Genomic DNA, 23,932 nt, shown 5'->3' with positions numbered 1-23,932 from the left:
TTTACCTGATAGTTAAAAAGGATGCTAAGCAGGCTAGAGAGACGGCTCAGGGGTTAAGAGCACTGACTACAATTCTAGAGGTCCTGAGTTCAATTCCCAGCAACCACATGGTGACTCACAACCATCTGTAATGGGATCTGGTGCCCTCTTCTGGTGTGTCTGAAGAGAGTGACAGTGTACTTACATACATAAAGTAAATAAATATTAAAAAAAAAAAAAAACAAGGATGCCAAGCATGTAGCATGAAGGCTCCTCTGCCTCCGCTGGCCCTGCCACCACTCCATGCTGCCATTGTACCTTCCCCTGGGCACCCAGGCTCTTCAGACACCAGGGGCACAGCCCCAAGCCTGATGGGAACTAGTCGCTCACGTGACTTTTGAAATCAAGTGTCAAATGTTTTTGCTGTGAGCTGGTTACCTAACTGTGTGGACCTCCTCTGTACCCTTTAGATGTAGCCAGCAGAGTACATCAAAGATACACAGAAATAACCAAAGAAAAGTTTGAGGAGTTAAAAGAAGAAACTGTGCATCTATATGCTGCAAACCAAGCCCTCAGCCTTGAGCTGAGCACGCTGAGACAGGCAATGAAGGACTTACAGCTGAAGCTGAAGACGGTGGAAAAAGACAACAGGAAGCTGAAGGAGACAGAAAAGGCCTCCTCTCAGGAAGGTGCGGCCCCCATGGCGCCATTACTAAGGGATAGCCAGGGCCCTTTTTTTTTATTTTGATAACTGATGTGTATGTGAATATTTATGTTGTAATATCTAAGACTACATTAGTACCTTCATGCTTTTTGAATTCTGATTTTTATCTGCCATAATGTTTTGGCTAAATGTTTTAACTTATTTCTATAAGTCACTATACATGCACGTATTATATATATTTATCTACAGCTCACTACTAGGGAACAAAAGCCTGACTAGTCGTCTACATAAAGCCTTGGTGACTGTGATGTGATTGGCTGCAGTGTTAACATTACGTGGATGTTTTTCAGTGGTCACTCCCGAATTGCTTTGCCTAAGGAAGCAAAGCCAAGACCTGGTGGATGAGAACAAGGAACTGAAGACAATTGTCCACCGACTGAATGTGGAACTCAGTCGCTACCAAACAAAATTCAGGCCTTTGTCCAAGGAAGAGGTAGTGTTTACAGCTCCAGAAAACCAGTTTGTGTCTTTAGTTTTTACTGTTGAACTCATTTCTGGTTCTTGAGAGGTTCTTGGTAGTTCACATCTTTAATCCTTGTACTTGGGTAACAGAGGTAGATCTATTTCTATGGGTTTCACACACACACACACACACACACACACACACACACACACCGTCAGCCCGGTACTTAGTAGGATACAGAGTCTTGAAGTCTTGAGCTTGAGGCCAGCTCAGGCGACATAGTAATCTCAAGAGGGCTGAACTATTGAGGTTTTGGCTTTAAGAAAAAGAAAGAGGGCTGGAGAGAGCTCACAATACTGACTTGCTGGTATTCCAGAGTTCACTTCCCAGCACCCACATCAGATAACTCACAACCACCTGAAAATCCAGCTCAGAGATTTCTGACACCCTCTCTGGGCTTCTTGAGAGCACTGTACTTTCATGCACAGATACACAGACACACATAATTTAAAATAAAGGTAAGTCTTTAAAGAGAAACCTTTTCGTTTGGTTGGTTTTTGTTTTTTCAAGACAGGGTTTCCTCTGTCTAGCTCTGGCTCTCCTGAAACTCCCTCCGTAGACCAGGTCTAACTCAGATCCGCCTGCCTCTGCCTTCTGAGTGCTGGGACTAAAGATGTATCAGCTAAAAACATTTTTTTTAAAAAAAAAAAAAAAGGCATAATTAACTATTCCATCCAAAAAAACCATTGTTGTCTCCTCTCCTGACTATGACAGCGGACCTGACAGGGAGCAGAGGTTTACTTTAGCCCACGGTTCAGGGACTGCCGCCCACTGTGGCAAGGAAGCATGCCACAAGTACAGCAGGACTTGTTTTATCTCTGTAAATCGGGAAGCCAAGAGCCTAGCCTGCCACGTCCCTGGCCGTGTCTTGTCAGCTGACAGGGACCGCACCCCACCTCCTGTGGCTCTGAGCCTCTGCAGAGAGCTCCTGCAGCCAGTAATGAGTGCTCACTGGAGAGCCTTGGCAGCATCCCAGACTCAGCCACAGCACGGGACCATCCCGCCTCCTCCGAAGGCAGTGAAGACCCTGGAAAACACTGGGCCAGTGAAGAAGCGTAAAGTAAAAGATGAACGGTTGCCGGGTGCTGCTCCATCCTCAGCCTGGTCTTTAGAGTTACAGCTGTTATAGGGATTCGGTGGATTGTGACTCAAGGGTTCACACGGCCCGGGTCCATAGACTTAGTCTAAGTAAGGTAACAGGTGCCTCTGCCTCCCAAGTTCTGGGACTAAAGGTGTGCACCCCCTGTCCTGATTTACATTCTGATTCTAGGACTTGCCTATTTCGAACAGTTGATAGAAATGCACTTATGTTGTAAGTGGCCTCTTGTGACCGATTTCTTCCGTTTGTCTGATAATAATCTTTCGCTTCAGGTGGTGCTGGTAAATGAACCCAGGCCTTAGGCGGGCTCTCTACCAGCTGCAGAATTACTGGTTTTTTTCCTAAGGAAGAGTCTCAGACTATAGCCCAATCAGGGGCTCCCTGCGTAGCTCAGGGAGGCCTCGGCTTGCAGCAAGAGCCTTTTCCCCTAACTGCTCCCTAACTGCTGGGGCTGTAGGCACAGGCCACCAGAGCAGCTCCCGGTGTTAAACTTCTCAATAACAAAATTAAGCTGGGGGAGTTCACACGATCCGGAACACGTTGCCTGGACCACGTGCTTCTGTAGGGCTGTGGGCCCGGGGACAAGGCTGTTGCCACCTGTCGTTGTCCCATGCATCCCCACTCCATACCTGTGCCTTTTGACCTGTGTAATACCTCATCTCGATGGCATTTCCCAATCACTCTATCCAGATGGGATTCCTCTTATTTATGGAAGGGGAGCATGTGCACGCTTGTGTGTATGTGTGTGTGTGTGTGTGTGTGTGTGTGTGTAGGTGTGCATGCATAGGTATATACCTCCCCTTCCCACTCTCCTCTCTTCCTCTCTCCCTTCACCTTTCTTTCCTCTCCTCCTTCCTTTCTCCTCACGTGGAAACATGAAACTTGGAGACAGTATGAATGTTTAAAAATGGTGTTAGACGGCAGTGTCGTATTTTACTTCTTATCAAGTCCAGTGTCAGCTCAGTGAATGTCCTGTAGGAACCATGTCGCAGTCCTCAGAGGAAGACAGTGTCCCTCTCGAGCGCTTTCAAGGTCGTTTCTCATGCTTCTGCACACATGGCTGCAGACGGAAGGGTGACACCTCTTAGGATGTCTACCGCACAGGACTCCAGAGACTGCAGCTGACCGTCTTCAATGTGTGCTCTATTCTCAGAGTTCCCATATCGAAGGCCTCCCGTCAAAGGGCCCCATACCCCCCTGGTTGGTAAGTGAAACTTATTCTATTCTATTTATTTATTTTATTTGTTTATTTTTAAAGAATTATTTTATATGAGTACACTGTCGCTGTCTTCAGACACACCAGAAGAGGGCATCAGATCCCATTACAGATGGTTGTGAGCCACCATGTGGTTGCTGGGATTTGGACTCAGGACCTCTGGAAGAACAGCCAGTACTCTTAACCCCTAAGCTATCTCTCCAGCCCCCTGTTTGGTTTTTTTGAGACAGGGTTTCTTTATGCAGTGCTGGCCGTTCTAGAATTCACTCCGTACACCAGGCTGGCCTTGATCTGCCTACCTCTGCTGTGATCAGGGATGTGCACCACCACTGCCCGGCTAAGTGAAAGTCATTTAACCCATATTCTCTGGCTCTGTCAAACTACTAAGAACCTGCCAGAATAAGAGTGTTATCTTGCCCTTTAAAAAAACAGATGAGCCAGGTGATAATGGTGCACATCTACACAGAGAAACTCTGTCTCAAAAAAGCAATAAATAAATACATGAAGAAGAAGAGAACTATGTTGATCATCCTTTATTCCGTTCTTCCACCCTAGGTGGACATAAAGTACCTCTCACCACTGTTGCTGGCTTATGAAGACAGAATGAAAGAGAAGGACAAACTCAGCACCACCCTGGAGGTAGGTTGGCAGGTGACTCAGAGACAGGCTGTTTCAAGTGAGGCCATTCAGAGGACAGAAAGAGCCCAAAGGTAAATGTGCCTAATGCAGGGATGCAGAGGGGTCTCCAGGGAAGAGGAGGGGTCTGCAGAGATTCTGAGGGATCTGCAGGGATGTAGAGAGGTCTGCAGGGATTCTGAAGGATCTGCAGGGATTCTGAAGGATCTGCAGGGATGTAGAGAGGTCTGCAGGGATGTGGAGAGGTCTGCAGGGATGTGGAGGGGTCTGCAGGGATTCTGAGGGATCTGCAGGGATGTAGAGAGGTCTGCAGGGATTCTGAAGGATCTGCAGGGGTGTGGAGAGGTCTGCAGGGATTCTGAAGGGTCTGCAGGAATGTAGAGAGGTCTGCAGGGATGTGGAGGGGTCTGCAGGGATTCTGAAGGGTCTGCAGGGATTCTGAAGGGTCTGCAGGGATGTGGAGGGGTCTGCAGGGATTCTGAAGGGTCTGCAGGGATTCTGAAGGGTCTGCAGGGATTCTGAAGGGTCTGCAGGGATGTGGAGGGGTCTGCAGGGATGTGGAGGGGTCTGCAGGGATGTGGAGGGGTCTGCAGGGATGTGGAGGGGTCTGCAGGGATTCTGAAGGGTCTATAGGGATGCAAAGGGGTCTGCAGGGCTACGGTTGCTTTGTGAGGCAGTGGTTTGGGAGAGGTAGCCCCATGCTAGTGCAGCTCTTGGGATGCAAAGGAAGAACAGTGGGTGGAGCATCATCCCAACTCTGCAGCTGTGGACACCACAAGGGCAAGGAGATCTCACTCAGGGCATTTTAGGGAAACTTAAGACTCCTGGGTCCCAGGAAGCCCCAGTGATGTATCATGATCAGGTTGGTGGCAGTATTAGAAACAAGGATTTGTGCATTTCTGTGTGTTCAACTATTTCATGCGAATGGCAACATTCCAACTGTAAATGGACCGAGCTTGGGCACTATCTGTACCCAGGGCCCCCCTATGCCTCACACACACTTCTGAGGTCTTTCCTGTAGGGCCAAGTAGGTCTCTGTATTGGAAGGATCAGGGAGAGAAGATTGGTCTTTAAGGGACAGGTCCTTTAAAAAGTCCAGCAAGCTCACCTCCATTCCCTGCCCATGCCATCCATCAACCTTAAGATGCATTATTAGACAGTGGGTGTTTTAGACATCTATTTATTATGCATGCAGTGTTCTGCCTGCACGTGTGCCTGCACACCAGAAGAAGGCACTAGATCTCATCACAGATGGTTGTGAGCCACCATGTGGTTGCTGGGAATTGAACTCAGAACCTCTGGAAGAGCAGCCAGTGCTCTTAACCTCTGAGCCATCTCTCCAGTCCCCTGGACTTTGGGTTTTTAAGAGCATGAATTATCTTGAATTCACTAATCAAAAAATCACCAATAAAATCTCCATTTGGGTGCTCTTTTAAAATCAGGGTCATCTCACCTTTTCCATAAGGACCCGTTAGTAAACATTTCAGGCTCTGTGGGCCATGTAGTTTCTGTCCATCTGCTGTTACAGCAGGTCAGCAGCCCTAGATGGCACGCCAGTGATGGGTGAGACCGTGTCTAGTAAAGGTCAATAAAAAACAAACAGCTGTCCCTATGGCTTCAGCTCGAAAAGATAGTTAAACAAACAAACAGCCATGTAGACTCTGGCAGCAAATGTGTCCTGGAGTGAGCCGAGAGGAGGGAAAGGCGCAGGCGTGCAGCTGTAAGAGATAGATGCCTGGGATGGGGGAGGGGGTAGTGGGGGGTTGCTCCTGCCCAGCATGAACAGCCCTAGGTTCATCCCAGCACTGTGAATGAGTGAACAGGAGAGCATTTCAGCGCCTTCTTCAAGAAGTGTGGACACCCAAAGTCTACACAAGACACCAAGTGCCAGCTAGGACACCACAGTGAGCCCCAGGTCGGGAGCCCATATCTGCCAAGCTGCACACATCAGGGTGTCTGGCTGACCACTGAGATGCCCCTGAGCAGAAGTGGGGGTGGGTGGGTGGAGTTCTGGGCACAGCACAGACAAGGTTAGGCAACTCCTGCACTGACACCCTTACCCACTCACAGAAGCTTGTCTAGGACCAAAGGACTTAAAATACGTTTTAATAAAAAAAAAAAAACAAACTCCAATTTACTTATGGAGCAAGTTACAAGACAGCCAGGATTACACAGAGAAACCAAAAACAAATAAACAACAAAACCTTTTCAATTTGCCCTCTGAAGTCTAAACAAAGAAAACTCTCCAGTCTCTGGTCTTCCATTTATTTATCTTTCCTTTAAAAATTTCAAGTATTTGCCACTTACAGCAAAGTGACATCATTAGTAGTTGACTACTTCAAACCCAAGGTTCTTTGTCCCAGTGCACAGCGACACTGGGGTGACTTGGATGTTCTCTCGGGGAAAATGGTACTCCTAAGGACATGGGGGAGGGGCTCTGCCCGCTGAGCAGTACATCCCCGCCGATGCTGTGTGTGTGTGACAATCTCCCTGCCTATTTCAGGAGGAAATGAAAACCTTTAGGCTGCGAGTCCAAGAAGTCGTGAAGGAAAATGAAGGCTTGCACCAAGAGTTAACTAAGAGAAGCCCTGTCACCATCGAGGAATGGCAAGTGGCGTTTGCTAACTTACAACGTGACAGGAAGAGGCTTCATGACATCACCAGACAGAAAGGCGATTTGTATTTTAAAAAGAACTACTTTCCCCAAACTCCACACAACTCAGTGAACCTTGGAGCTGTGAGAATAGGCCTTTGGGATAGAAGCTTGGAACATCATCTTGAAATTGACATTTCCGATATTCAGTGTATTTTAGGCAGTTACCCACGAACCAAAACCAAAACACCAGGACAGAATCAGAACAAAGAAAACCACCCTGAGCATTCACGTGTTAATTTTGGCATGTCGTGCTTTTATTCGCTTTTGCAAAGTCTTCAAATAGTAATGTGTATAGATTTGTTTTGCTTTTGCTTTTCAAGACAGGGTTTCTCTGTGTAGCCCCGGCTGTCCTAGAACTCTGTACACCAGGCTAGCCTTGAACTCAGAGATCCCTCTGCCTCTGTTCTTGAGTGCTGGGGTTAAAGACACCACCGCCCCGCAGTTTATAAAAACTTTAAAAAGGGAGGGTCTCTAAAACATGAAAAATATACAACCTTAGTAAACGCTTCTAAATTGGATCTTAGATTTTTTTATTTCTGTTGTTTGAAGTACCGAGGAAGGAACCCAGGGACTCAGGATGTGCTGGGCAGCCGCCCCGCCACCCTAACCCCGGCCTCTGAAGACAGGTCATAGTGGCGCTAGCTCTAGACTAACCTTGAACTCTGAAGTCCGCCATGTTTCCAAGTGCTTGGCTTACACTGCACCTATCTTCAAACAGATATTTTAATGATGATGAATTTCGGCTAAGCCGCACTGTACCTGGTGTTTTGTTGTTGGTGGTTTTTAAAGGCTATTTATTTATTTATTGTAAAAAGCTTTTTAAATGTGCGTGGTTCTTTTGTCTGCATACCATGTGAGTGCCTGGTGTCCTTTGGGACCAGAAGAGAGCATCAGATCCCCTGGTACTAGAGTTACAGAGGTCTGTGAGCTGCCGTGTGGGTGCTGGGAATCGAACCCAAGTTTTCTAAAAGAGCAGTCAGTGCTCCCGACCATGGATACACCTCTCTAGCCCTTTATTTTTACTTCTTTGGAGAGCTGAGTCTCATCATGTTGTCTAGACTTGACCTCAAGTCCTGGGCTCAAGCAGTCGGCCTGCCTCAGCCTCAGGGATGCTGGAACTTGTAAGTGTGGCTACCATGAGCAGCTGCTACCAGTTATGAATGAATGGATTCAGAGTCAAAGCGGGACCTTCCAGCATCCAAAAATGTCTGGTGGACTGTAGAGCAGTTATTTGGGTGCAGGGCACGGGCACCTCAGTGTAGGAGCGAAACTGGCCATTTTGAGACCATCTCACGTGAGTGTCATACACAAGGCAGTCCCCTCCGCCTTTGTACAGTTGTCACTGCATGCAGTGGCTGGTGTGTTCATCACTTGGGTATCACTGCTGCTCTGTCCCCCGTCCCATGACAGCATTTGCTGTGTCACTGGGACACACCCAGGCGTTCACTTGGACCGTGGCACATTTCCGTGATCTCTCAAACCTGAGGACGGTCTGAGGACGGTGTTTAATCTTCTGGCTCAATTGCAGGAGGCAGCTCCAGACTCAGGCAGAGCTGGTTCTAGATGAGAACAAGCTGCTGATCGAGCAGTTGGAGATCCAGCAAGCAAAAGCCAGGGACACCCACCAGGCGCACCTCCAGGATGGTGAGTGACCGGGGAAGGGCCGCGTATTCCAGAGTTGTAAGTTAGCGCAGCCACCGAATTCTCGCCTTCGGTCTGCAGTCAGCCCATTTGTTCCCAGACCCCTTGTCGGGTCAGCTGCAGTGGCTTTAGGGTAGGCGAGCTCCTGAGAAGTTAGAGGTTACAGAATGAAGCATTTGAAACGACCCAACATTCTTGCTTTCCCAGATGTTTATTGACTGCGCAAGAAAGTAGAACTTTTGTGTTTCCCATTCCCCAGCGTCTCCCACCCCCTGAGTACAAAGAAGCACTTTTGCGTTGAGTTGCAGCCAATCCTAGTCACGTAGTTGGAGGCTGGCTTCCAGTTTCCGAGGCTGGTCAGTTATCATCCTGGCAGGAAGCATGGTGGCATATGCACATGGTACTAGAATGGTCGCTGAGTGCTTTATGACCTGATTCACAGGCAGAGAGACAGACAGACAGACAGACTGGGTCTGGCATGGACTTTTGAAACCTCAGAGCCCAACCCCAGCAACACACTTCTTCCAACAAGGCCACACCTCCTAATCCTTCCAATCCTTTCAGATAGTGCGACTCCCTGGTGACTAAACCCTCAAATATATGAGCCTGAGGGGGCCATTCGTGCTCGGATCACCAGCTATCTCTAACCCTAGGGTCCCGAGACAGGATCTGCTCTGTAGCCCAGGTTGGTTCAGAACGTGCCATGAAGCCTACAGTTCCTTTAAAATCACAGCCCTCCCATCTGTACCTCCCCAGTGTGAGGACAACAGGTGTGTGCCACCACTCCCAGGGCTAAGGGCATCAGAGGTTAGATCTCTGTGGTTCACCAGGACTTCCTATGAGTATCCCTTCTCCCAGTGTGTCCCTCCCTATAGCCACCGTAGCAATGACAGTGGTCTTCAAAGTGAGCCAAGTTAGGGTTTTTTTTTTTCTTGCTTTGGCTAATCCCCCTCCCCCCAAATAGTGGCACAGTTGTCACAGGACAGGAGTCTTAAGCAGGCTGTCCTCCTCCATCCCTATTTCTTCTGCCATGCATTCACCGAAGAGGTCACCAGTGGCCTCTGTTCCAGCTGAAGCTACTGAGCCTGGGTTCCAGGTGCCTGACAACCAGGCTGTGTTCACAGAGTTCCGAGGGAAGTCCCTCCATGAACTTGCTCCAGGGGCCCTGGAGGCCCAGGCCTCTGACCTGTGACTGAGCCCGCTCAGCACGTTCTTTTGTTTCCCCGGACTAGCTGCTAACTCTGTTCTACTCCAAGCTGTCAGAGAGTGGAGGGTCTAAGGCTTTACCCAATTGTGTTTCTCAGTGGCAGTGTATGCTCAGAAAATAGCTCATCAGTGTGGTGCGCATGCTCACGCTGAAATTCTCTCAGGTACATATACATCATGACACATGCTTGCACATCTATGTGCAATTTGACACTGAAGTCTTTGGGAAGTGAGTTCCTTGAGGGTTAGATTCATGTCTCACTAAATATTGCACAGGAAAGTAGAATTTTTGTGTTTCCCATTCCCCAGCGTCTGCCACCCCCATAGTAAAGTTTTAAAAAACTCAAAAGGAATGATGGGCACCCAAAGACTTGAGCTTACACGGCCTTATATACAATGCTGTGGGATCCACAAAAAAACCTACGCAGATCCGTCCGCACACCAAAATCAGCTCTAGATTAATTGTAAAGCTTGACGTGATATGAATGCTATGTAAGTAATCAGGACAAGTTGTCTACTTTAGCACAATAAAGAAGAGTCTGTATATGTTTCGTATAGATGCATTCTCTCTCTCATTGTGTGTGTGTGTGTGTGTGTGTGTGTAATCTGGAGGATAGCCTCGGGTGTCACTGCTTACAAGCTTGTTTCTTGAGACCGTGTCTCTCACTGGCTTGGAGCTTGCCAAGTAGGCTAGGCCATCTGTCTGCTGAGCCCTCAGAGATCCCCCTGCCTCAGTGCTGGGATTATAAGTATGCACCCTCATGCCTGGCTTTCTTTCCATGGGTTCTGGGGCTAGAACTCTGGTCTTCATACATGTAAGGCACTTTACCTACTGGGCTATGTCATCATCCCCAGATGCAAACGTTCTCCCAGTTACTTCCAGTCCGTAAGTGATGGAGTCGGTGTAGACTCTGCAGATGCGGAGAGTCAGTGCCATATGTCTGAATGTTAATGTCAACAGCATGTTAACTGAATGCTTGACACAGGGAAAATAATTTCTGTGTATAAGGCCTTTGGTGTTAACTTAAAATCCTCCAGAGAATTTTTTTTTAAGTTTTTTTCTTTTATTGTTTTTTTTTTTTTAAAGATTTATTTATTTATCATATATAAGTATACTGTCGCTATCTTCACACACACCAGAAGAGGGCATCAGATCCCATTACAGATGGTTGTGAGCCTCCATGTGGTTGCTGGGATTTGAACTCAGGACCTCTGGAAGAGCAGTCAGTGCTCTAACCACTGAGCCATCCCTCCAGCCCTCTTTTATTGTTTTTGAAACAAGGTCCATGTGGCCCAGGCTGGCCTCAGAAGTCACTGTTCAGCTGAGGATGAGCTTGAACCTCTTTCCTTCCTGCCTCTGCCTCCCAAATACGGTATGTCAGCCACGTTCCACCGACTTGTCCCCTTATTCTGCTTGTTCTGCAGTTGAACCCAGCACTCCATGTGGTCGGTTGAGCTACATCCCCAGCTTTGAGCGATCATTTTTGTAAGCTGACTGATTTTTGTTTTGATTTTTAGTAATTAATCTAGGGCCTTATGCAAGCTAGGCAAACACCTATCATTGAGCTAGATTCCTACCTCCTTTTGTGTTGTTGGTTTTGGTTTTGTTTTCTGGGCTTTTTTTGTTTGTTTGTTTGTTTGTTTGTTTGTTTTTTGTTTTTGTTTTTGTTTGTTTGAGACAGAATTTTTCTGTGTAGCTCTGGCTGTCCTTAAACTCAGTTTATAGACCAAGCTGGCCTTGAACTTAGAGATATCACCCACCACAGCTTAGCTTCTCCCTTCTCCCCACTACCCCCCCTTTTTTAAAGATTTATTTATTTTACGTATACATGTACACTGTCGCTGTCTTCAGGCACACAACAGTAGGGCATCGGATCCCATTACAGATGGTTGTGAGCCACCATGTAGTTGCTGGGAATTGAATTTAGGACCCCTGGAAGAGCAGTCAGTGCTCTTAACTGCTGAGCCATCTCTCCAGCCCATCCCTTTTTTTTAAAAGACAGGTTTTTGAGAGAGGATCTGACCATGTGGCCTAGCCTAGCCAGAGCTTGTGATCCTCCTGCCTCAGACCCGGAGTGCACTACCACACCTGGCGAATACTCATATTTTAATCAGCCTTCTGTGCAAAGTCTTTATCTTTTTCCTTTCCAGTTTCTAAGCTGACTAAACAACTTGTGCTCCTGGAGGCAAAGACTCAGGGCCAGGAAAAGCAGCTCCTGGAAAGCAAAGAGCAGCTGGAGAGCTTGCAGGCCAGATGCCGAGAGCTCAAGTCACAGCTGGATAGCAAGATCGCGGTGGACGTCCACACATCAATCGTCAATGAGCTCAAAAGGTGAGGGGGTCACAGCTCTCCATGCTCGAGCCCTGGCATGGTTTGTGCAGAGTTGACAGAAGCTGCTTGAGCTGCGTGGTCCACGCAAAGTGGACAGAGGTTGCACAGCTTCTGTCTTATCTCTGTTTTGTTGATGCTGCGGTTTGTTTTTGGGTATCCGCCATTAGTCACACTTCATTTTACATGAGTACACTGCACCCACGGTGCACTGCGCCCACAACACTGCACCCACGGTGCACTGCGCCCACAACACTGCACCCACGGTGCACTGCGCCCACAACACTGCACCCACGGTGCACTGCGCCCACAACACTGTACCCACGGTGCACTGTGCCCACAACACTGTACCCACGGTGCACTGTACCCACGGTGCACTGCGCCCACAACACTGTACCCATGGTGCATTGTGCCCACAACACTGTACCCACGGTGCACTGTGCCTGTAACACTGTACACGGGGGTCCCTTGAACCTATGGTGCACTGTACACATCCGTGTGTCACTGTTCTTACGTGTCTGCCATCTCTCGTTCTTCAGCCAGTTGCAAAAGGAAGAAGAGAAGGACAGTGCTGAGATGGAGGAGCTGATGGGGAAGCTGACAGCCCTCCAGGTGCAGAAGAAGAGCCTGCTTCTGGAGAAGAGCAGCTGGGCCACCAAGAACAGAGCGCTAGAGGCTGAGCTGGAGCACACGCGCAAGGCCAACAGGTGCCTATGTGTGTGAGTGTGTGCATGTGCACATGTGTGTGCCCGCACATGTGTGTACACGTGTGTGCATGTGTTGTGTATGTGTGTACGCGCGAGTGTGTGTGCTTGAGCTCACATCTTATTTCCTTTTTATCTCCATTTTATTTTCTTTATCTTTTCTTTCTCTGATGGGGCAATAAAATGGGAAATAGTAACCAAAGGGACAGATATCAGAATCTCAGCATAACAAAAGCTTTTCTGTGAACCCGAGGTTCTCACGCCTGTGGTTCAGATATTGATAACCAGGGCTCTAGATGTCTCTTAACCTCACCCCAAGGCCTGTTTCCTGTTACTGAATCCCAGTTTCCTTTCTTTTCACCTTTTAATTTTTGTCTTTAAATACATGAACACTGTGGCTCGTAACCATCTGTAATGAGATCTGACGCCCTCTTCTGGTGTGTCTGAAGACAGCTACCATGTACTCATATACATTAAATAAATTTTTAAAAAAATACATATATACACTTTGTATTTATTATTTTTGAGGTATTTCTTATTCTTTGATAATGCCATACATACATATGTACATTTGCTCTGGGTCCTCTCTACCCCAATTCCTCCCTTCCCCAGAACATCCCCTCCCACCTTTATATCTGGATTCCATTTTCAAAAATATCTTTTAGAACGTGAGTCAAAATCTAGGAGAATAATATTAGCTGACTTATTGTTAGGCATTTTGTAAGTATATGTGTGTGTATGTATGTATGTGTGTATGTATGTGTATATATGTGCATATGTATATGTATGTGTGTATGTATATGTGTATGTATGTGTGTATGCATGTGTATACATGTGCATATGTGTATGTATGTGTGTATGTATATGTGTATGTATGTGTGTATGCATGTGTATATATGTGCATATGTGTATGTATGTGTGTGTATGTGTGTATGCATGTGTATATGTGTGTGTATGTATGTGTATATATGTGTGTATGTATGTGTATATATGTGCGTATGTGTATATGTGTGTATGTGTATGCATGTGTGTATGCATGTGTGTATGCATGTGTGTATGCATGTGTGTATGCATGTGCATACATGTGCGTATGTGTGTGTATGTATATGTGTATGTATGTCTGTATGTATATGCGTATGTATGTGTTTGTATGTATATGTGTATGTATGTGTGTGTATGCATGTATACATGTATATATGTGTGTATGTGTACATTCTGGTTTTGTATACATGTATTTACTCTTCCCGAGCCTGTGCTCACAGCTATTGTTTTCCACCACCGGGAACCTCTGCAGGCGATACCAAAAGAAAATTGATGTCCTCAGAAAGCAAGTAGAAAAAGCCATGGGGAAGGAGATGTCTGCTCACCAGTACCTGGCAAACTTGGTGGGCTTGGCGGAGAACGTCACCAAGGAACGAGACAGTCTTAAGTATTTGGTGAGTTTCTTCAAAGTCATGTAAACTTGAACCTCATATGCAAATGTGACCTTCAGACTACTTTTTTAGCAAATCTATATATAAAAAATACTTAATGTTTTAGTATATCAACCACACTTCCAAATTCTCCAAAATCTTATCTTTTAACCACGGGCAAGAATGTATTTATTTATTTATTTATTCATTTTGAGACGAGGTGTTACCCCCTAGCCTAGGCTGGCCTTAGAGACTTTTGATACTCCTGCCTCCCAAATGCTGAGTTTCTAACACAAACAAGAACTTCTAAATAATAGCGCCGTTATTCTAGAAAGCGACCTACGCGGTGGTGTTCATGTCCATTGCAGGCAGCGGGGTGAGGCATCTGTGCACCCCCTTTCAGTCACTACCCGAACAGTTCCTACCTAAACACAGTTCCCACCTACACACAAGAGTCACAGGAAGCGCTGTGTGTGCAGGGCCCTGGGTTTGGTTCCCAGCACCGAGGGCGGGCTGGAGCAAGCCTCCCCAGCGCTAGGTAGAGATCACCCCAGGTGCGGCAGCAGGGAAGGGAATTAAGTTGATTATCGGTGTCCTAGATGCTGGAGAAGCGCACAGCCAGCAAGAACCTGGCACGGTTCTAGACACTTCCACACTGATTCAAAAAGATGTCCGCAACAGATTGTGTGGTCAGAGAAGACAGCTGCTCCCAGTGTCAAGCCATGTGCGTTCAGAAAGGTCTGGTAGATTCCCCCAAGCTGTGACAGTGAGTTGCCTCCGAGGGGCGGACTTCCAGGTGACGTTTCTTACAAGCCTTCTTACTTATTTGAGTTTTTCTCTCCCATGTGTGTGGGACACATAATACTCCCCTGCGTCTAAGCATGTGTGGGTTTTCTTCGTCTCAGCTGCTGGCATGTCATCTTAGAAGGCGGAAGTTAATGAGTGTCTCAGCAGAGACTCGGGGGGCATCGTGAAAGGCGGAGATGGGGGAGGAGGGGCTGTCGGGAGTGGGCAGAGGTCTCAGCCCTTGCTGATAGAAGAAGTAGTGGAGGGGAGTTGAGGGAGGCGTTGCTACTTATTTTGCAAACAATAAACAATAAAAGACGTGTCTTGATATGGTGTGTACTCAGTGTTACAAAGCATTTTCTCACACGGTGCCAGTAGCTGGCAGAGCTCCAGCCAAGTCTCATTACTTCACAGTACTGGCAGTTTGTTTTTTTTTTTTAAATGTAATTGATTATGATTGTGGTTGTGCAGGAGTGAGTGAGTATCCATGTGTGTCAGTGACATGAGTGGCTGTCAGGTGACAGTCTCTTTGTTCCACTGAGTACCCACTGAGCCGTCTCACGGGCCCCATCACGGGCAGTTTCTAAGTCCTTCCTGACTCTGACCCAGCGTGGTAGAACCTTAAAGCCATGCAGATCTGATTCAGACGTCGCCTAAAAAGTTGCTGTCCCGGCCACGGTGCCAAATGTGTTTGGTGTCTTGTCGCCACACCAAGTGGTCCTTGCTTCCCTGTGCCCACTTGGCTGCTGAGTTGGCAAAAAGCCTGTTGGAAGGTGTGGAGCAAAACCGCTCACCTGGAGTGCCTTCCCAGCCAGCACCCACCCTCCACACAAGGTCACAGAACTCTAAGTCCCTATCTCCAGGGCAGGACACGTGGGGACCCCCTTTCTGAGATGCTGTCCCCCGTCTTTTGTGGTACAGTGGAGATTCTTTCCAACTTCAAATGGCCCCCTCAGACCCACACCCCAGCTTTGCAGACCAAGCACGGGACTACAATGGAAGCCACATACTCTGTATAAATATTTAAAAGTCGTCCATTTAACCAGTTTGGTCTTTGCAATGACCATGAGTCAGCACTGGATGTAGGCAGAGGTGCTGTCACGTGCCTGGCGCCACCCATCGGCAGGACCTCTGATATCCTAAGACCTGTGGCCACGCTGGGGAGGAGTGGGACATGGAATCTGGCAGAGACACAGGGTGTTGTACACGGTGAAACTCTTCTCTGCTAGTCACATTGCTCCTGGCCTCCTGGGTTTCATGGCCCTCCCAGCCTCAGGGAAGGCCTCCACTCTGATCTGGGAAGTGACTGTTGATGCCCAGGGTCACAGTCACTCTGCAGCTCCACAATGGCTTTCATCTACTCCCATTTACACCTTTGTGAGAGAGGCACAGATAGTCTGAGGGATGGGCGTGGCAATCGCCAATCGGATGCTTCTTCCTGTGTCTGGGGAAAGTTGTTGAACTTTCTCTGTCAGATCTTTCCTTTTTAGAAAATCGAACTGCTACTCCTAGGCTGCCTTAGGAGGAAGGCGTCCCATAGCATAGCAGCTGAAACGCTTAGTGGTGGGTGGGAACTTGTTTCCCTTCTGGGTGTCAATACAGACCGCTTGGTTTTCGATGACATCCTCTTGGAATGTCTGCCATGTTGGTCTGAGAAGAACATTGTGTGTTTACATCATTCCCTTATGTTTTGCTGTGATCAAATTAGCCAGGATACAAGTTTGCTTTCATCCCAGCACTTGCTCCTTGGGTGCCATTGCAGGAGCCTGATCAAAGCTAGCTATGGACTGAAGACTTTGGTTTGTTTATGGGATTAGAGCAAGGGCCTATAATGGCAGCAGGCATCCAGAGCGGGAAGCTGGGAACCGCATCTCAGCCACACATGGGAAGCAGAGTGAGGGAAGCGGGGTGAGGGTATAAACGCTCAGCGCTCACACCCACTGACAGACTTCCTGCAGTAAGGTTCCGTAACTTCCCCAACTAGGGACCAAGTCCAAATGCCCGAACCTGTGGGGGAGTCGTTTCTCATTCAGACATTCACAGGGATGATGTGTCCACTAGGAGAGAGCAATGTTTTAAGCTCCAAACAGCCAGGTCTGAGGGGCCCTAGATCCTCCCTTTCTACCCAGGAGAGATGCCCGGTGTGGTCATCTTGTCCAAGCTCTGCCCACAGCCCCTCAGGGAGGGAGGGGGCCAAAAGCAGAATTAAGAGAGATCGGTGCGTGCGTGCCTGTGTGTGTGCACATGCGCACGTGTGTGTATGTAAAGAGATCGAACCCAGGGCCTGCCTCACAAATGTAGGCAAGTGACATTGGGTTCCATGCAGAGCAATTCCTAGGCCTTTCTGTGTTAGCTCACATGTCTGCCCCTCTCCTCAGGCTCAGTGTTTAGAGAACGAGAAACACGGGGTCCTCAACAAAATCCTGAAGGGCAACATTCGCCTCGGCAAGCTGGAGGAGAGGGTGAAGGTAAGGGCTTCCGGAGGGCAAGTCTGTGGGTGGCATGTGGGTGGCATGTCTCTCGCAGGGAGAAAAGCTGGCAGGCAGCACCTCGTTCCCCCCTTAAATCACCTGTGGCTTGCTGCACAGGAAAGCACCGCGCAATTAGAAAATTCAGAGACGTCTACAGACTCTGTGGTTCAGTCGTGTCGCTGCGAAGAATAATTGCTTTTTAAAGTTTTGTTTTTTTTTTAAACCTGGAAACACAAAAGCTGTCCACAGTTTTTTAAAACAGAGAGAGAGAGAGAGAGACGTGTTCTTTATTTTGTGTGAACGAGTGTTCACCTGCATGTCTGTATGTGTCCCATATGCATGCCTGGTACTGTAGAGGACAGCAGATCCCATACAACTCTGGAGTTACACATGATTGTGAGCCACATGGGTTCTACGAACCAAAGCTGGGTCCTCAGAAGGAGCAGCCTGTGCTCATAAGTACCAAACTGTTTCTTTAGTCTACCAGATGTATTTGTTATCATTTTTATTTTATGTTATTATTATTATTATTACTATTATTTTGGTTTTTCAGATAGACTCTCTGCATAGCCCTGGCTGACCTGTAACTCTCTCTGTAGACCAGGCTGGCCTTGAACTCAGAGTTCCTCCTGCCTCTGCCTCCCCAGTACTGGGACTAAAGGTGTGCACCAGCACCACCCGGCCACTTTTTAGATTTTTTATCTTAATGTATATAAGTATCTTGTTTGTATATATGTTTTTCCATCATGTGAGGGTCTGAGCCTCTGAAACCGGGCCTAAGGATGGTCGTTAGTCACCGTGTGGATGCTAGGAATCAAACTCGGGTCCTTTGCAAGAGCAGTATGTCCTCTTAGCTGCCAAGCCACTTCTCTAGTCCCCAGACTTAGTTTTACAACTTTATTTCATTATTATTATTTCATTACAACTTTATTTCATACATGTATGATATGTGTATGCCTTGGTTGCATGCAGTATGCATGGGTGTCATATGAAGACTTTGTGTTCTCCCTCATAGTTTTATGCAGGTCTCCTAGGATCAAACTCAGCCTCCAGGTGTCAGGCAAAGATTTTAACAGCCACCTCATCTTTAGAAGCTGGTCACTTCTAAAACTGACATCAAAGAATTAGATATATAACTTCCATAGAATTGATACCCTAAAGTATCCCTAATGACCAGTTTTCGTTTCATATCCCCTCTGCCCCAAGAGTTGGCTGAAGGGACTGGAGAAATGACTCAGTGCTTAAGAGCCTAAACTGTTACATGAAAGGCCTAGGGGATGCTTGAGTCCCATCGGATGGGAGGCGACGAGCCAAGCTTTTACCTTTTTGTGGTTCTTATCGCCAGGGATCATACCCAGAACCTTTTGTGTGCAGACAGGAACCGTGCCACTGAGCTACGTCCCGGCCCACGGCTGAGTTGGGATGTGACACAGCTTGAGAGTGTGGAACAGTATCGACAGCTCAGTGCATCCTTGCTTAAGTTACCAGTTGATGAAAAATGCAGACATGGGGGCTGGGCATGTGGCCCCCTGGGTAGAGCTTGCCTAGTGTGCATGAGGCCCTGAGTTTGATCTTCATCTGGTATCGAGCTGGATGTGATGGTGTGCACACCTGCAATCCCAGCACAGGGGTGGGGGGATGGTGGGGGGGGTTGGAGGGGGGGGGCAAGTGCAACATCACCTTCACCTACATATGGAATGTGAAGCCAACCTGGCTGTGCCTCAAAAACCAAATCAAACAAAAACTGGAGAAGTAGATTAATTTGCCACAACATCCCATTGGTTCTCTGATGCAGGTATTTTGTGTTAAATTTGCATTTTTAGCATACTGCCCCCACCCCAAAAAAAATCAAACATAATACAGATTAGACATTTCCTTTTCAAGTTTTATTTTGTTTTTAATTATGAGCGTGCGTCTGTCTGCGGCAATGTGCATGTGGGTGCCGGTGCCCTTGGAAATCAGAAGAGGGCGTCAGAGCCCCTGGAGCTGGAGTTACAGGTGGTTGTGAGCTGCCTTCATGGGTGCTGGGGGTTGAACTTGGGTCCTCTGTATGTACTTGTTCTTAACCACTGAGCTACCACTCAGGGTATATATATATATATATATATATATACCTTGATATATATATATATGTGTGTGTATATGTATATGTATATGTATATGTATATGTATATGTATATGTATGTATATATATCCCAAATTCTATTGTATCACTTTTTAACTTTGTTGTCCTGAGTCGGAGTCTCACTGTAGCCCAAGTGGCCCCAAAGTCATTTTACCTCTGTCTCCCGAGTGCTGGGATTACCGGCACACAGCACACCCAGCTGTACGCATCGCTAGAGATCAAATCCAGGGCTTTGTGTGAGCGCCTTGGAAGCTCTGCCCAAGCTGCAGCTGTACCTGCTCCTTCTGTCTTTCTAAGAACCAGACCTGCCTTCCGGGTCAGTGCTGGCTGAGGCACACCCAGTTCATGGGCTCTGACGTCCAAGAGGCAACACCCCTTGTTCACCGAGTCCCTCCCCTGCAGGGGTACAAGAAGCAGGCGGCACTGAAGCTGGGGGACATCCATCACCGCCTGCAGGAACAGCAGGAGGACTTTGCTGGCCAAGCGGCTCAGTACCAGAAGGAGGTGAGGCACCTGCACCGCCTGCTGCAGGAAAAACAGGAGGTCCTGGAGGAGGCGCTGCAGCAGAAAAGGTAAGTGTGGGAGCACTATGCGGGAGCACCATGTGGGAGCACCATGCGGGAGCACTTCCAGAAGAGTGCCTCGGTGGCCTTCTCTGTCAGCCCACACCTCTTCCTTTGAGCAGGGTCTCTCCCTGATCCTGGGGCTTGCATGTTCTCCCTAGAACTAGGCTAGAAGACAGCCAGTCCCACAGTCCCATCTTTTGCCATCCTAGGAGTCGGAGTTAGAAGTGTGTTTTGGGTGCCTGGCTTTTTACTTGGGCTGGGATCTATAAACTCCAGCCCTTATGACTGCACAGCCAGTGCTTTTAGTCACTGAGACATCTCTTCAGTGTGCATGTGTCTCTGTGTGTGTGCGTGTGTGTGTGTGTGTGTGTGTGTGTGTGTGTCTTACTGCTTCCTGGCATCCCAGTGGAACTCAGGTTTGGTGTGGGTTAGGACCTCTTAGTGAGTACCTGTGGCACTTGGTTCCTTTTAAAGTTTTTATCTGTTCGCTTTCCTGGTTGATGTTTTCAGTGTTTTGTTTATCTTGTGCTCAGGATTTGTATTGGATTCTCTCTTCAGTGCTCAGTGTTGGGTTTCCCCAGCCCTGAGGCCTCAGCAACATGAGCTTCATTTGCAGTTGTTCTGTCTGAGTCTTTGGTGAATCTGTCTTGTCATTTTTTTTTTCCCCAAGTAAGTTCTTGGCATTTGCAAATTTATAGAATGAAAAACAAAGAAATATAAAAGGGACATGCCTGTGCCTAGGTGTGGTGGAGGAGAAAGTTTGTTGTAGATAAAAGGGACAGCAGAGCCAGAGGCAGGGACATCTGGGAGAGTCCAGAGTGGTTGTGACCCTGAGCCAGGTGAGGAGAGAGGGAGGGCAAGGGAGGGAGGGAGGACCAGGTACAGCAGCCAAGAGGGAGAAGGTACAAAAAGGGGTGGGTAACCAAAGTGGCTGGATTATACAGGGAAGAGAAGCTGAGGAGAGGGAACTTGGGAAGTTTAGGGTAGGGGGGCAGAGAGTGCGAGCCATGCCCTGTAACAGGCAGGAATTGAGGGATGCTGAGAGAACCCAGTGGGCCGGTCTGCACTGATGTTAAGTCAGCACCCGAGCCATTTGTCTCGGGATTTGAGACTGAACATTTTTACATCCGTGTTTTAGTTTTCTTAATATTCAATTTATTGTTTTATGACCTATGTGTAATAGTTATGTTTTAAAATATGCATAAGATCTCATTTTAGTCTCTTTCCTTTTGGTCATTGTTTTTAAGTGATTTAATAGTTGGTTCTGTGTGGCCCAGGGAATGCTCTCCCATAGCCAGACTCAGTCCGGAATGGATGAATTCATTAAGCATATAGAGAGCCACAGTAAAGGAGTTAATAGCAGTAGGTAGGTATGTATTAGGGAGGCAAATAGATAGGCAGACAGACAGACACACATCATAATGGTTGTCTTATCAGGGTTTCTGTTCCTGCACAAACATCATAACCAAGAAGCAAGCTGGGGAGGAAAGGGTTTATTCAGCTCACACTTCCACATTGCTGTTCATCACCAGAGGAAGTCAGGACTGGAACCCAAGCAGGTCAGGAAGCAGGAGCTGATGCAGAGGCCATGGAGGGATGTCACTTACTAGCTTGCTTCCCCTGGCTTGCTCAGCCTGCTTTCCTATAGAACTCAGGTCTCCCAGCCCAGGGATGGCTCCACCCACAATGGGCTGGGCCAGGGATGGCACCACCCACAATGGGCTGGGCCCTCCCCCCTTGATCACTAGTTGAGAAAATGCCTTATAGCTGGATCTCATGGAGGCATTTTTCCAACTGAGGTTCCTTTCTCTGTGATAACTCCAGCTTGTGTCAAGTTGACACAAAACCAGCCAGTACAATGGTTGTTCCAAATGTGCCGCAGAAACTGAGTGAGGTGGCCAGTGGAGTCCTGTGCAGGGCAGAGTCCCCACGAGGGAAGCTTCCAAATAAAAGAAAATGCAGCAGCAACAGAGATGACATCATCAGATGCATATTCATAGCATCCTGCAGGGACCGGCTGGGGAAGCCAAGGCAGCCAGCTGAAGTTCATGACCTTTCTCCCCATGGCTTGTCTTCCCCAGGGCTAGCACTTGTGTATCATGGGGGGGATGTGGCCATGTCTGTTAGAAATGGCTCCCCTTCCAAGGACACAGCGTTTTCACCCTGGGTCCTTCCTTCCTGGTTACATAGTCAAATGCCAGCCCAGCCCAGACACAGGCCTTTGGAGGCCACCTTGAGAGTGGTGAGGATGGGTCTGCAGTGGGAGCCACTTCTCCGCGGGGTCTCACAGCACGTGGTAACTCACCAGCCTAGTGTGTATCACCTAACTGTATGGATCGCCCAGCGCAGTGCGATGCTTGGTGCCGGTACACACCGTGAGTTGGACCCAGCATGGCTCCACCGGTCACCTCCAATCTTGGGAATCTTTCTGAATAAGCATTTTACACTAGGGGGATGTCAACCGGGGATCGGAGCCAAGTCAACCCTCCCCGAGGCCTCCATCCTGGGTTCAGTTTGCATTTCTGTGTATATTCTAAAGCCACACAGTGGAGTGGGCAAGCACGGTCTTACTGAGGCCTCCAGGGAGGCAGTTGGCAGCCGGCAGGTTGGGCAGGTTGATAAGGACAACGGCCCATTAAAGAGAATGGTCCAGGTCATTCCGCTCCCGGTCACAGGTGAAGTCAGGCAGTGCCTTCAGTGAATCACTGAATAAGTCAGTGTTGGGTTTTTAGACCTTATTCTCCTTCACTGTGATTCTTTGGGGTGCAGCCTTCAAAATCCTCTTCCCTGGCCCTTGGACCTTAGGCACCTGTCACTGAAGGTCTTACTGCTTCAGGACTCATACAGACTATTGACATTTCTTCTCTAAGGGGTGTGTGTGTGTGTGTGTGTGTGTGTGTCTTTACACACACGTGTGCTGGTACATGTGCACACAGGAGACCAGAAGTTGACATCAGGATCCTCCACAATCGCTCTCCCCCGTTTTCTCAGACACAGAGTCTCACTGGGTCCAGAGCCCTCCAGCTGGCTAGGCTAGAGGGTCAGCAATCCAAGGGTCCAAACTCAGGTCCTTGCCTGACCGAGTCACCCCCAGCCCCGCCTGGTTCAGCTGGTGTTTTCAGTCCCGCCCCCTCCCTTTCTTTTCAGAAATATGGAAGGGGAGCTTGAACTGGTCCTGGAGTCCACTGCCAAGGAGAACAGAAGGATGCGGGGCCTTCTCCAGGCCACCCTGGAGAGGAGAGGCACACAGCACGCCGCACCCCCTCAGGACACTTGTTTGAGCCGCCTCTCTCAGGGAGACCAGCTGATTGGCCACGATTTCAGCTACGGTGACATGCAGCTTCCTGCTACCACCAACCACCAGAGTCTGGGGGAGTCTGTGGCGTAAGACCTCCTGTCTGAGGTGTCTGCTTCCTGCAGGCTGCTGGGTGGCTGCTCTCCCCAGGAGGGCCAGTGTGACAAGGAGGCCTGTGGAAGCCACCGAGTGTCACAGGAAGGAAGAAATAAACCTGGCCAGGCATCAAACACGTTTTCATGTTTCTTTTGGCTTTGGTTTTTCTCCTCCTCTCCCCTTCCCCTCTCTCTCTCTCTCTCTCTCTCTCTCTCTCTCTCTCTCTCTCTCTCCCTCTCTCTCTCTCTCCTGCACACGTGGGGCACGCAGGGTACTGAGCTGCTCTACTTTTCTGAGACAGGGTCTCCCTCAGCAGCCCAGGCCAGCCTTGAATGTTTGATCTTCATGCCTTTCGTGACGGCATTACCGGAGTGACCCACCACACGCCTCTCCCTATTTCCTTTTAACGATATGCTGCATGTTTAGTGAGATACAGCCTCTGGTGACATTGCCCTGAGGCTGGCTCTTGACGTCCATTGAGCATCGGCTAGCTGGGTGGCCGAGAAAGGCCCAGAAGGAACGGAGATG

General features: G+C 48.3%; 1 protein-coding gene across 1 annotated transcript in view; it reads left to right on the top strand.

The window, feature by feature from the left end:
- Nucleotides 1–23,498, top strand: part of CEP89 (centrosomal protein 89) — a 43,591-nt gene extending 20,093 nt beyond the window's left edge. The window contains exons 8-19 of the mRNA XM_080908933.1: nt 450–668; nt 994–1,136; nt 3,419–3,469; nt 4,037–4,120; nt 6,621–6,724; nt 8,302–8,417; nt 11,772–11,952; nt 12,489–12,656; nt 13,948–14,089; nt 17,230–17,319; nt 19,850–20,019; nt 23,161–23,498. Of these exons, the coding sequence (XP_080765059.1) occupies nt 450–668; nt 994–1,136; nt 3,419–3,469; nt 4,037–4,120; nt 6,621–6,724; nt 8,302–8,417; nt 11,772–11,952; nt 12,489–12,656; nt 13,948–14,089; nt 17,230–17,319; nt 19,850–20,019; nt 23,161–23,401 (1,709 nt within the window). The 3' untranslated portion in view covers nt 23,402–23,498. The remainder of the gene's footprint in view (nt 1–449; nt 669–993; nt 1,137–3,418; nt 3,470–4,036; nt 4,121–6,620; nt 6,725–8,301; nt 8,418–11,771; nt 11,953–12,488; nt 12,657–13,947; nt 14,090–17,229; nt 17,320–19,849; nt 20,020–23,160) is intronic.
- The last annotated feature ends 434 nt before the right edge of the window (nt 23,499–23,932 follow it).

Source organism: Micromys minutus (genome assembly GCF_963924665.1).
Source record: "Micromys minutus genome assembly, chromosome: 32".
NCBI classification, from domain to species: domain Eukaryota; kingdom Metazoa; phylum Chordata; class Mammalia; order Rodentia; family Muridae; genus Micromys; species Micromys minutus.
The sequence above is the reverse complement of the archived record's forward strand: the minus strand, read 5'-3'. Positions and strand labels throughout refer to the sequence as shown.